General features: G+C 38.2%; 1 protein-coding gene across 1 annotated transcript in view; it reads right to left on the bottom strand.

Annotated features, from left to right (window-relative positions):
* DNAH7 (dynein axonemal heavy chain 7) overlaps positions 1 to 13,416 on the bottom strand; it is a 280,274-nt gene that overhangs the window by 173,144 nt on the left and 93,714 nt on the right. The window contains exons 22-24 of the mRNA XM_008063530.1: positions 3,987 to 4,155; positions 986 to 1,088; positions 738 to 865 (exon numbers count right to left, since the gene is read on the bottom strand). Coding sequence (XP_008061721.1) covers positions 738 to 865; positions 986 to 1,088; positions 3,987 to 4,155 — 400 coding nt within the window. The remainder of the gene's footprint in view (positions 1 to 737; positions 866 to 985; positions 1,089 to 3,986; positions 4,156 to 13,416) is intronic.

Consider the following 13,416-nt stretch of genomic DNA (forward strand, 5'->3'; position numbering starts at 1 on the left):
GGACCTTGAACATCCAATGCAATACTATAAGAAAATGACTGATGGTACTGGGAAACTATGGGGGGGAGGGGGATGGGATTAACAGTAGCAAATATCTGTCGGGGGATGGGAAAACACTTCTTATCTACAGGGTGCCTGAATGAAACATCATTGTACACCTAACCCCTAACTGTACCCCACAAAACCATAATAAAAAATACTGATTAATGAAAAAAAAAAAATAATAAATAAATAAATAAAAGTCTTAAGCAAAAACTGGTCATTGTGATAGTATTTATAATGCAGGAAACCAAAAAGCAATCAAAATATCCAACAGTAAGATATAATTTGGTAAATTTATCTGCAGTTTGAATTATATTTATCAAGATGGGAACATGCTCATGTGATAATATTAACTTGAAAAAACATACTCAGCATGCACAATAGTCTGATTTCAACACTGTAAAAAAAGGCAGTTAAAATCGGGGATGGGACACAAAATATTAAGCAGTAGAGTGACTACCTTCTTAGTATTTTTCTGCATTTTCTAATTTTCTATTGCACTATTTTTAAAATACAAATTTTGGAAATTGTACCTGGTGTGCGTATTTATTTTCTAAAGATACTCAAATCTTTAAAAATTATTTTCTAAAACAATTTTCTAAAATGCCATAATGACTAAAAACAGATATTTTGCATAAATGCAAGGATGATTCTATAAATTATGGAAACAGATAATGTAACCACTCTCTGCATACCTTCAGATTGTCTGGCAGTTCTGACCGCCCAGCATACCCAGGGTTCATTGTTATAAACACAGCACACGTGGGGTCAAGCTTCAGTTCCGTTCCTTCAAATATTAGTATGTCAGTGCCTGCATTAATACCTGTGGATAAGCAGGAACAAAATGACTTAGCAACACTACATGTTAATGCGACTTGCGCCACTCATTACCGCTCATATTTATTTTATTCTCACAAAATGCAAAGACAGACTAGACCATTACCTCTTTGGATAGTAAGGATTTGTTGAGCAACCACAGAAAGTACTTCCAAATCAATTCTATTAAACTCATCAAAGCACGCCCAGGCTCCACAAGATAACAGTCCCTGGGAGAAAAGAGTAATGAAAATTCTCAACTTTATCTGATTGAATATTGCATTGAAATGGTGCATTTTCACCTGATCTTTTCAAGGACTTAATATCCTATCAAGGAAATTGCTTATTCACCTTTATCTCTAAAGATAGCTTACTTTTTTTCATTACCAATTCATTATGCTACGTGAATAAAGAGTTTGATCAATTGGAAAAATTTCCAATTAATATTTTTCTACTTTCTGTATTTTTTTTAGCATTTAGATATTACCTATAATTTTAAAGCTTTTCTTACTTTCTATTTACAAGTTGATTTTGTTTGCTTTTTCCGTGAGGACCCTATGGAATGGGATATAATAGTCCTATAAATAAGATGACTTCTGCTGCGAGGGAAACTGCTCTTTGGTCTGCATACCCTAGTAGAAAACAAACATAGTTTGGGGGCCTGTCTGCAATCCTAAACCACAGCTACCCCACAGATATGAGCCATTAGGTCATAGGAAAAACTGGAATATCAAGCCTGAGTGGCTTCATCTGAATTCAGATTTACTTTTAAAAACATCAAACAATTCAATGTACCTTCTAAAAATTGTGTGTGTGTGTGTGTGTCCCTGAGGACATTGTATGTGCCAGGAATGATGCATGGCACTTTGTGTACATCTTTCATGTGAGGAAGCAAGGGCCACGCTACACGAGTTATCAGGTGATTCACACAGAGCCACACAGCTAACAGTAGATGACTCTGGATCTGTACAGTTCATTCTCCTCAACCATGTGAGACTGAACACAAACTTTGCACATGTCAAAGAACAGGACATTTTCATTTTTTAAAGAAGACTCTATAAATGACTTTGATCTCTAATGCATAATTAGAAATTATGCAAACAGAATCCTTAGGAAGTCAGGTATTCACACAGTTATACAAACTATGAGGTTCTTGATAGTAAGAGCTGTGTCTTTCTAATTTTGTACCTCCATTATTTGGCTGAATCCTAACACAAAGAAGGTATCCATATAATCAATAAATACTTATCAATAAGCAAATTTAATACTAAGTGTATTAATCTAAATAAATAATTTAAGAATATGATTTGTAGATTCAAACATGGAGCAATATATACCAGACATTTCTTTAGACATTTAGGAATACAATGACTATTCAAACTACATGTAGACGCCTTCAGTTTTGCTATTCATTTCTATGTATGTATGTTTTTGTCTTTATTTGCACTAATTTAGGGGCTACATGTGTGACTTTGTTCATGCATAGATTGCATAGTGGTGAAGACAGGGCTCTTACGGTCTCCATCACCTAAATAACATACACTGTACCCATTATGAAATTTCTTTTCCTACTACTAAAGATAGTGACCTCCAATCCATCCACATTACTGCAAAATATGTGATTTCATACCTTACTATGGCTGAATAGTATTCCATTGTGTGTATATATATATCACATTTTCTTTATCCATTCACCTGCTGAAGGACACTTAGGTTGAAAAAAAAGTCCACATCTTTGCAGTTGTGAATAGTGCTCATTACACCAAGGTTATAGATCATTACAAAGGATGAATTAAAATGTTTATTGGTCACTCGAATGTTTTTAAAAGATTTTATTAATTGCAATTTGACTTTTTAAAAGCTTTTATGTAGAGTAATTTTAAATCTCAGATCTGTCATAAAATGTGACCAGGTTATATTTCAGTCAGGAAGAGTTTACTGCATGGGTTAGGGTTGGCTTATTCTATTTTGTCAGTTTGTTCATTTTTTTAAACGTTAGTATTTTCTGGAGAAAATCTGGAAAAGTAAACATTATACAGTCTTTAAAAGATACTATGAAAATTATAGAAAAATATAAATAAATTATATAAATAAAATTTTTGGTTAAATTGTGCCAAGTTTTTTGTTTGTTTGTTTTGAGTTGGAATCTCACTGTTGCCCAAGCTGGAGTGCAGTGGCATGCTCAAGGCCACTGCAGCCTCAATTTGCTGGGCTCAGATGATCCTTCAGCCTCAGCCTTCCAAGAAGCTGGAATTACAGGCGTGTGCCACCATGCCCAGCTAATTTTTTGATTTATTTTAATTTATTGTAGAGATGAGGTGTCACCAAGTTGCCCAGGCTGGTCTCAAACCTGTGGCTCAGGCAATCCTCATCTCGGCCTCCCAAAGTGCTGATTATAGGCATGAGCCAACATGCCTAGCCTTCTACCTACCATTTTAAGAAATAACAAGCTACAGCAATAAACTGATAAAATGACCAGATGTACATCGGTTTATACAGGCAAGGACTTGGCATCTTTAATTCCACCTTTGGAAGTCATAGACTTCTAAGAGTGGAAAGCTAACTCAGAATGAAAAAACAGTATAACACTGATTTGATATTTATGAATTATATGAATGTGTAAAATTTTCATATGAATCCCCAAAATATGTACAACTATTATGTATAAATAAAAATAAATTTAAAAAAGAAAAACTAATAAAACTAGAATTTCAAGTTAACTGAAAAATTAACTAGACTGTGTTTATAAAAGTAAATGAATGAATCAAAATAAGTTCTTGATAACAAGATGTGCAGGTAAAGCTGTCTTTAGACTAACACCACCTTTACACGACATAGTGGTTCTCAAGCCCTCATCTGCCCCAGTGTATTTAAGGGACACTGGGTGTTCCTGCAGTAACAATGAAGCATTATAGCAGGGTCTTTGGAGGGAGGAACACTCCTCTCCTACCTACACAGGCTCTGGCTGCCAGCTCCCTTCCTTTGAGAATTGCTGAGGTAGTACTTTTAATTTTTACCTTGATTTAAGCTATAGTAAACCTGTTACGTGCATTCAATCACATTTCATGATAAATAACCTCCCCCCGATCAGTTACCCTATTGTAAAGAAATGAGGAGTCAATTCAAACCTTAAAGAATTTTCCCAAAGCCAAATAGTCCAATCCATCAGAGCAGTTGAAAACAACACATTGCTTGGCTACAGCTTTTGCTAAATCCTTGGTAGTTTCAGTCTTTCCAGTGCCAGCTGGACCCTCAGGTGCTCCTCCAAGGTGCAAGTGAAGGGCTCCAAATAAGGTTCTGAAATATAAGAAGCAGACAGTCTTTGTAGGATATCCCAAGAAGAGGAAGGGTTAAACTGAGAACCCAATTTGTCACTTCCTTTTTTAATAATGTCTTCCCTCCCACCTCTGAGAATCTCTGATAATCCATTACTTTGCCTGTTACTATACTTTGCCCCTGAATAGCTGTATATATCCTCAGTTCAGAACAAACTCACTTTTGAAATGTAATGCAGACTTCTGGTCAACAGAGATAATTCAACCGACCCTGAACCACTCAATTTCTCCATCACAAGCACATGAAAATGTAACACAAAACAAAGAATCTTGTAAAAACACATGGCCATGTTTGAAAGGATGAAAGGAAAATTGCTGACGAAGAGGTACTGCAAAGCTGGAGAAATGATTAGACACCACGAGTTTGATCAGGGAGCAGTCTACAAACACAAGTGCATCTATGCTCAGCTAAAAACAGAAAACAAGCCTCAGAGCTGAGCAGGGCAGGAGTTCAAATGGGTCCACCTGTATAGAGCTCAAAGCTGTGAAAGGTCAACTTGTCTGTAAACGGAAACAAAAATCACTTGAGCAGCCTGCTGGGGAGAGACGAAGAAGAGTCAATTATGGAAAAGACCAGAAAGCCCACACTTGATGCAGGCTCCATGAAAGCCTACATTGCTAATGGATAGAAAGAGGGCCCTGTGGGCACATTAATCCAAACTGAGAAGTGAACATGAAAATTTCGTTCTGGACCAGAGAACACTCCAGAGTCCTCTTCAGAGATAAATATGAAACCGCTCTCTACGGACACCTCTGCAACTGACAACAAGCAGGGTTGCATGGGGGAAACGATCCCTGGTGAAAGAAGCTCACAGCCACAACTGTATGGAGAGATGAGAGAAAGGAGGCAGACACGCTGCAGCACGAGCAGAGGACACAGGTTGGGGAGTTATGACACAAACGGCTCTCTTTGTGTTCTGGAGGTCTATTAAGAGATTTTACATAAGAAACACAACAGATATCAGAAAATTATGAGAAAATAAGAGAAACCAATTTTTTAAAAAGAGGCAACTTGGGAGTTCTAGCAATAAAGCATATAATCACTGGACTTTAAGAACTCAGTGAACAGGTTAAATAGCTGAATAAACATAAGAAAATGGAGAAGTATGCACTGAAAATTACTCAGAGAGATAGACTAAGAAAACCATCCAGAGAGATACAGAAATGGAGGAAACTATCCGAAGAGAAACAGGGAGTGAGGAAATCATCTAGAGACGAAAGAGGAAACTATCTGAAGAGATACTAAGATGGAAGAAACCATCCAGAGAGATACAGAGAGTGAGAAAACTATCCAGAGGGATAGAAAGATTGAGGAAACCATCCAGAGAGACATAGAGATTCAGAATACCATCCAGAGAGATTGCAGAAACCACCCAGAGAGATACAGAGATTGCGGAAACCACCCAGAGAGATATAGGGATGGAGGAAACCACCCAGAGAGAAAACAGAGATTTCCATCCATAGAGGCTGAAGAAACTCTCCAGAGAGATACAGAGATTGAGGAAGCCATCCAGAGAGATACAGAGACTGAATATAAGAAAAGTTAAGAGGCATAAAAGAAGGAAGGAAGAAACTGAAGAAGGAACATCTAAACAGCAATGGCTGAGAATTCTTCAGAACTCAAGAAAAACATGAATTGAAAAAGCCCCAAGTAGGATAAATAAAAACAAATATACATCTGGTAACTTTACAGTGAACATTTACAATAAAGAGAAAATCTTTTTTTTTTTACATTCTTGCTACCTTTATTAATTCCCTGTGTAACATTTGCTATTGAAAGCATCAACCAAAGGCCTGAGTTTCAATCTCAGATGAAACAGAAATAAAAATCTATGGGGAGTCTCTTTGTTTTCTGTTCAATTTTTTTTGTAAGCCTAAAACTACTCTAAAAATATATCATCTATTTACTGTGTAAAAATCTATTACAGAATTGACAGAATATTTATGAATATGCTGAACTGCATCCTGAAATCTTATCTACCATGAATTACTTAATTTCATCTGGATAGACAGGCTGTTCTGGAATTAAAATTTGCCAGGGAAAATTATTGCAAAATCTTGTAGCCATATAAATAAAGTAGGTCTTCATTGCTATAGACATGTACACATGGAAAAAAGTAGGGAAGGGCAATTATGATATTTCATTCACAATGGTTTGGAAGGATGTGGAAATGAGATACTTCCATGTGAAAGCACTATTAAACCAAGTAGGCTGTCAGCAAACGGAGACTAGGCATGTGATAAAATTCCTCTGACTTTTAGAAATTCTGACAAAAAAAATTCAAGGATTGGCATCCTGGAAAAGTTTGAAATACTAGTGTAAAGCACAGATAAATCTTAGTAGTAGGAATCTGGGAGACAGTTGTCCCTAGAGAGACTTTGAGGTATTGTTTTTTGTTGTTTTGTTTTTTAATTATTATTTTTATTTTAAAGACGTGGGGTACAATTCAGGGTTAGGTATACAAATGTTCATTGTGCAGCTACCCTTGTTGATGAGGTGTGCTCCCCCTCTCCCGGCAGATTCCCACTACTGCCAATCCCGCCCCCTTCCCTGGCAGTTTTCCACTACTGTCAATCCTTTTCTTATAGTATTACAGTAATTATTCAAGGTCCGCTTATGTGTGAGAACACGTGATACTCAGTTCTTTGTTTCTGTGATAGATCACTCAGTATTATAGACTCTAACAAAGTCTCCACCACCGGTTAACCGCATGCAGAAGATTAAAACAAGAACGCTACCTATCACCATACACAAAAATCAACTCTAAATGGATCAAAGAACTAAATGCAAAACCTCAAACTATAAGAACCTTAGAAAATGCAGGAGACACCCTTATGGAAATTGGAACTGGCAACCAATTCCTGGTAAAAATTCCCAGTGCCCATGCCATAAGAGATAAGATAGACAAGTGGGACCTCATCAAACTGACAAGCCTCTGCAAAGCCAAAGAAACCATCAAGAGAGTGGGGAGACAGCCCACAGACTGGAAAATAATATTTGGTAACTTTATGTCTGTCAAAGTCCTAACATCTAGGATCTACAAGAAACTCAAACACGCTGAAAAGAAAAACAAACAGCCCCATTACAAAGTGGGGAAAAGATATGGATAGACACTTCTCAAAAGAAGATACATGAGCAGCCAGCAGATACAGGAAAAAATGCTCAGCCTCACTAGTTTTCAAAGAAATGAAAATTAAAACCACACTGAGATACCACTTAACTCAAGTCAGGATGGCCATCAACAATAACTCAAAAAACAGCAGATGCTGGAGAGGATGTGGGGAAAAGGGAACATTTCTACACTGTTGGTGGGAGTGTAAATTAATACAACCTCTGTGGAAAACAGTGTGGCAATTCCTAAAAGATTTAGAAATTGACCTTTCATACGATCCCGCAATCCCCCTCCTGGAAATATACCCAGAGGAACTCAAATTGCCTAATGAAAAAGACACCTGCACATGCATGCTTATTGCAGCATTGTTCACAATAGCAAAAACATGGAAACAACCATGCTGCCCATAAAAAAAGAACTGGATTAAAAAAGTGGTACATATACACAATGGAATATCATGCAGCCATAAAGAAGGATAAAATAAAGAGAAAATCTTAAAAATACAGCAGAGAAAAGAAAATTACTTCCAAACGAATGGTACTTAGACGAACAGACCTCTCAGTAGTCACAGTGGAGGCCAGGAGAGGGATGTATTTAAAGGACTGAGGGAAGACTCCTGTTCATCTACACTTCTGCACCTAGTTAACCTAATATTTAATAATTGAGTCAAGATAAATAAAGAGGCATTTTTAGGCCAAGACTGATAGAGCTCACTACTTGCAGAGCCTCGCTGGAACTAAAAGGCTCTGCCTAGTAAAGGAAGGAAAACTAAACCAATAAAAGGCAGGGCAAGAAGCAATGGTAAGTAAAGAACATGAAAAACTTTTGGTAAATCTAGATAAATATTAACAGTAAAAAAATATGTAACCCTATATGAGCTAGGGCTCCTTCTGTCTCTGAGTTTGATTACAGTCCCCAGTTGATGACAATGAACACCAGATCATCTTGTTTTACAGAGAATGAAATCGGTTTGGCACATCACCTGCCATCAGGCACAAAGACTAGAGAGGAAGCCAGGGGAGAGGGTTTCTTTGGGAAAAGGCATTGATGTCCTGTGTTTTTATCCCTGTCTGTGTCTGTGTGGTGGAAGAGAGAGTAGCATGTGTCTCTCTTCTGCTCACTGAGGGCCTTTAGAAGCTCACAACACCATCTGCCTCCAGGAGTCTGTGGAGCACAGGAACAGAGAGTTGATTCATAACCTAGAATATTCCAAGTTGAGAGGACGCCTGGAGCTTCCTTCTCCCAACAGCAGAAGGAGAGGAAAGAGACAGTGAGAGAGAGGCACTCCTACTCCTACTGTGGCAAAACCAATGCGTATGTATCACTTGGCCAGACTCAGGTCCCACCAGGAGCCAAATTGGAGTCACATTGAAGGGGACCCTGTGCAGGATGCCCAGCAGGAGCCAGAAAGGGTCCCAACAGGGGGTCCATGTAGTGAGCCTCAGACAGGCTAAAGTGGAAGTCCCTGCAGCCAACCTGAGGAGGCATTTTCCATAGAGGAGAAACTAGCAACTTGCGGGGCTTCAGGGAACCCACACAAGCAGCCCTCGGGGGATCTGGCACATCTGGGCATGGGCCATTACCAAGACCTCACTAAGTAGCCAAGAGATGTTTGTCACACAAGACACTTGTTACACACAAACCCACCTCTCCCTTTCCTCCCGCTTCCCATCGCCCCCCAGTAGAGGAAATCAGATCAGTTACTGAAGGAGGAATGCCAGGATAGGATGGAAATGACAGTTAACTGACCACATATAGACACATCTTCCCAAATCCAGACTCGGAGACTGAGGCAGGCTTGAGCTAAAGGAAAAGGGAAGTTTTAAATTGGTGAGATATATTAACTTTGATATCAGGCCTAAGTGGACTTCTGCTATCTAAGAAATGAAAGTATTCATTGATATTTTTAAGTGACCCAGATCTACCCTAGATTTCATTCAGGAATGGGAAATATTTGGTAGAGCAAGTTTAAAATCACAGTGATAAGAAAGAATGAAATTGCTTTCTGCTTGTATTCTGAAACAAGTCTATTAAAAAAACTAGCTAAAATTATAAATTTTCTGGAAAGAAATTAAAAGACAAAGTTTAATTCAGTATTTGACAATAATTTGAAATATGAGAGATAGAAACTTGGAGTTAAAGCTCTCTTATTATTCAGAAGAGAATAGAGGTATTTGTTAACTTTAGGCTTTACTAAGTGAGGGAGGCATTTTTTTTTAAGTTTTACTAATATCATTTATTTAACCCAAATATATTCAAATTTCAGTGTTTAGTCCAATTTAAAAATTAACAAAGATAAATTTCCTAAGAAAGATGAATCAGATAGCTAGTCTTTGACCTTATTTTTTTTTAATTTTTGTTATTTTATAGATGTGGGGTACAAGTCAGGATTAGGTAATCAAGTGGCCAATGTACAGGCGAAGTTTGGGCCTCCCACTGGTTCTCACTTTGCCTGGTTTAGCATCAGGTACCCTTAGTGATGATATGCCCCCTCAACCCCATCCCCAGCTGTGTCCCGCTACTGCCAATCCCTTTCTTGTAGTAATATGAAAAGTGTTCAGGATCCACTTATAGGTAAGAACATGCGATACTCAGTTCTTTGTTTTGTGAAAGATCACTGAGTATGATAGGCTCTAAATCTATCCAAGTTGCCGCAAAGTCCATAATTTTGTCCTTCTTTATGGCTGCGTAATATTTCACTGTGTATATGTACAACATTTTGTTTATCCAGTTTACTTTTGCTGGGCAGCACAGTTAGCTCCATGTTTTTGCTATTGTGAATGGTGCTGCAATAAACGTGTGTGCAGATATCTTTTTGTAGAATGATCTGAGTTCCTCTGGGTATACTTCTAGAAGGGGGATTGCTGGGTCATATGGAAGGTCAATTTCTAGATCTTTTAGAAATCACCACACTGTATTCCACAGAGGTTGTACTAATTTACACTCCCACCAAGAGTGTAAAAGTGTTCCCCTTTCTCCACATCGTCAGCATCTGCTGTCTTTTTTTTTTTTTTTTTTGAGTTGGAGTCTCACTCTGTCGCCCAGACTGGAGTACAGTGGCCGCTCCCAGCCACCACAGCCTTGACCTGCTGGGTTCCAGCGATCCTTCCGCCTCAGCCTTCCGAGTAGCCGGAATTACAGGCATGCGCTACCACACCCAGCTGATTTTTTGATTTATTGTAGAGATGAGGTCTCACTGCCCAGGCGGGTCTTGAACCCGCGGGCTCAGGCAATCCATTCACCTCAGCCTCCCAAAGGCACGGGATTACAGGCTGAGCCACCGAGCCCGGCTTGCCCACTTTTTAATAGAGCTGTTTGGTTTTTTCCCTTTGGCTTGTTTGAATTCCTTGTAGATCCTGGATGTTGTGACTTTGTCAGATATCCAGTTGGCAAATATTTTCTCCCATTCTGTGGGTTGTCTCTCCACTCTGTTGATGGTTTCTTTTGCTTTGCAAAAGTTTTTCAGTTTGGTGAGGTTCCATTTGTCTCTCTTATGGCATGGGCTTTTGGAGTTATGAATAGGAATTGGTTGCCTATTCCAATGTCTATAAAGGTGTCTCCTGTATTTTCTAAACTTCTTATTGTTTGAGGTTTTATGTTTAAGTATTTGATCCATTTAGAGTTGATTTTTGTGTATGATGATAGGTAGAGATCCTGTTTCATTCTTCTGCATGTGGTTGGTCAGTTTTCCCAGCCCCTTTTACTGAATAGGTTCTCCTCTCCCCAGTGGTTGGTGTTGGATGCTTTGTCAAAGAGGAGTGGGTTAAGAAATTGAAGTTTTGCTTCCAGAATCTCTATCCTGTTCCATTGGTCTATGTTGGGAGCCAGCCACGGAGGCCCACTGAGCGTTAGGGATCAGGAAGGGCCGTTGACCCTGAGACCACTAGGATGTGTTCGGAACTATTGACCCCATTTCCTCCCCCTTTCTACTCAGCACTAACCAGATTAAGCTCCTGTGAGCTCAAAATATAAAAACTCTGAGACTGGGATGAACACAAGCTAACTTTAGAAGCTCGTTGCTCCCATTCTTCCACAAGCTGCAGTTTTGGCTTTCACACAACTTATAATTCAAACTCGTGTCACATCTAAGAGCCTTAGTATTGGTCACAGGCTTCTGGGTCATAATCTTAGGATTTATTGAAGGTGTAAATTGTAGAATATAGTTTTAGAAGACAGCCATTTTGTTGAAAGAACGCGGCTGGGTTACTTGCAGGTAGCCCACTGTGAACTTTGGACTGGGCCACATTCCAAATATTCTGGGATGGGCCACTTTCGTTTGTAAAGTAAATACGTAAACTTCTATAGAATTGTTTAACTTGGCATAAATCAATCAGCTTAGGATGAAAAAGGCTTATAGACTATGTCAGTCACAGATTAGGTTATCCTTTGTTATGTGATTTTAAGATTATCATATGAAAAGGGTTTAAAGGCAATCATTGATTAAGTTTTCATGGATTAAGGTTTCTGGTGGGTGGGGGACACCCTTCCCACATCTGACTTTGTGTATAAAAGACCCGTTGTAATTCCCAATAACACTCATTCGCTTCTGCACTAGACCGGAGTCCAGTCTCTTTCTTTCTCTCTTCTTCCCCCCAATCGCCGACGCCATCTCCACCTTTGGGGTACCCTGAACCCGGCTGAAGCTGGTCTCTGGCAGGTCTATATGCCTGTTCTTGAATTAATACAGGCTGTTTTGATTATTGTAGTCTTATAATAAAGTTTAAAGTCTAGAAGTGTGATACCTCTAGCTTTGTTTCTTTTGCTGGGGATTTTTTTGGCTATTCGTGGTCATTTATATTTCCATAAGAATTTCTGTATTGTTGCTTCCAAGTCTGAGAGTGATGATGATGGTAATTCAATGGGTATCGTGTTGAATCTATAGATTGCCTTAAGTAGGATGGACATCTTAACAATATTGATTCTTCCAATCCTTAAGCATGAAATATTTTTCCATTTATTTTTGTCTTCTTTGATTTCTTTGAGCAGTATTTTGTAGTTTTCATTGTAAAGGTCTTTCACTTCTCTGGTTAGGAGGTGCCAAGGTAACTTATTTATTTATTTATTCATTCATTCATTCATTTATTCATTTCCTTCTTTCTTTCTGTGACTATTGTGAATGGGATTGTGCTTTTTATTTATTGCATTTTATTTTTATTTGGTTCTCTGCCTGTTTGTTGTTTGTATACAAAAATGTAACTATCTTTTGTACATTGATGTTGTGCCCTGAGACTTTGCCAAAGTCCTTTATCAGTGCAAGGAGATTTTTGACAGATTCCCTTGGGTTTCTGAGGTATAGGATCATATTATCTGCAAAGAAGGATAGCTTAAATTTCTATTTTCCTAGTTGGATACTCCTGATTTCCTTCTTTTGTCTGATTGCTTTAGCTAGGACTTCCAACACTAGGCTAAACAGGAGGGGTGAGAGTGGGCAGCCTTGTCTTGTTAGCAGGCACTTTTTGAGAATAAGATAGCCTTTAAGAGAATAGAAATAGAACCCCATATCCCAGCCCATATAATATCCATATCAGATGAATTAAACAAATAAAGACAATTCACTCAATAAAAGATAGTACAGAAGGAAAACAAAATAAAATTTAAAACTTAAAGAATATAAGACACAAAATAAAATGATTTTTAAAAATCCAAGTAGTTTACTAACCACATTAAATGTAAATATACCAAACTCACTGGTCAAGGAATATAGAGCCTCTTTATTTTCATTTGGCTAAATACCCTTATCCTTCAATATTAGATCTCTGAATATAAGATCTCCACAGACCTTCTAGGAACAAATCACTTCTCAGGGAATTCCTTCCCCCACAGATTTCCACTCCTCTCTGGGCTACATACACTCACTGCACTTAATGTTTACCACAATATTTCACTCAGTATTGTATTGTAATTGTTTTCTGATCCACCTTTCCATCTGACTGAGAAGTATTTGAATACACAGACTCTATATTTTCTCTATCGAGTGCTACTAGAGTATGTGGTATATAGAATATGTGGTATATAGTTGCTAATCAATAATGCTTCTTGAATGAATTAATGAAATTTATAGGCCAAGCACCATGGGTAGCTCATGCTTACTATCCCAGAGTTTTGGGAGA

The sequence above is a fragment of the Carlito syrichta genome, unplaced genomic scaffold (assembly GCF_000164805.1).
Source record: "Carlito syrichta isolate Samal-C Ts95f unplaced genomic scaffold, Tarsius_syrichta-2.0.1 Scaffold306906, whole genome shotgun sequence".
NCBI classification, from domain to species: domain Eukaryota; kingdom Metazoa; phylum Chordata; class Mammalia; order Primates; family Tarsiidae; genus Carlito; species Carlito syrichta.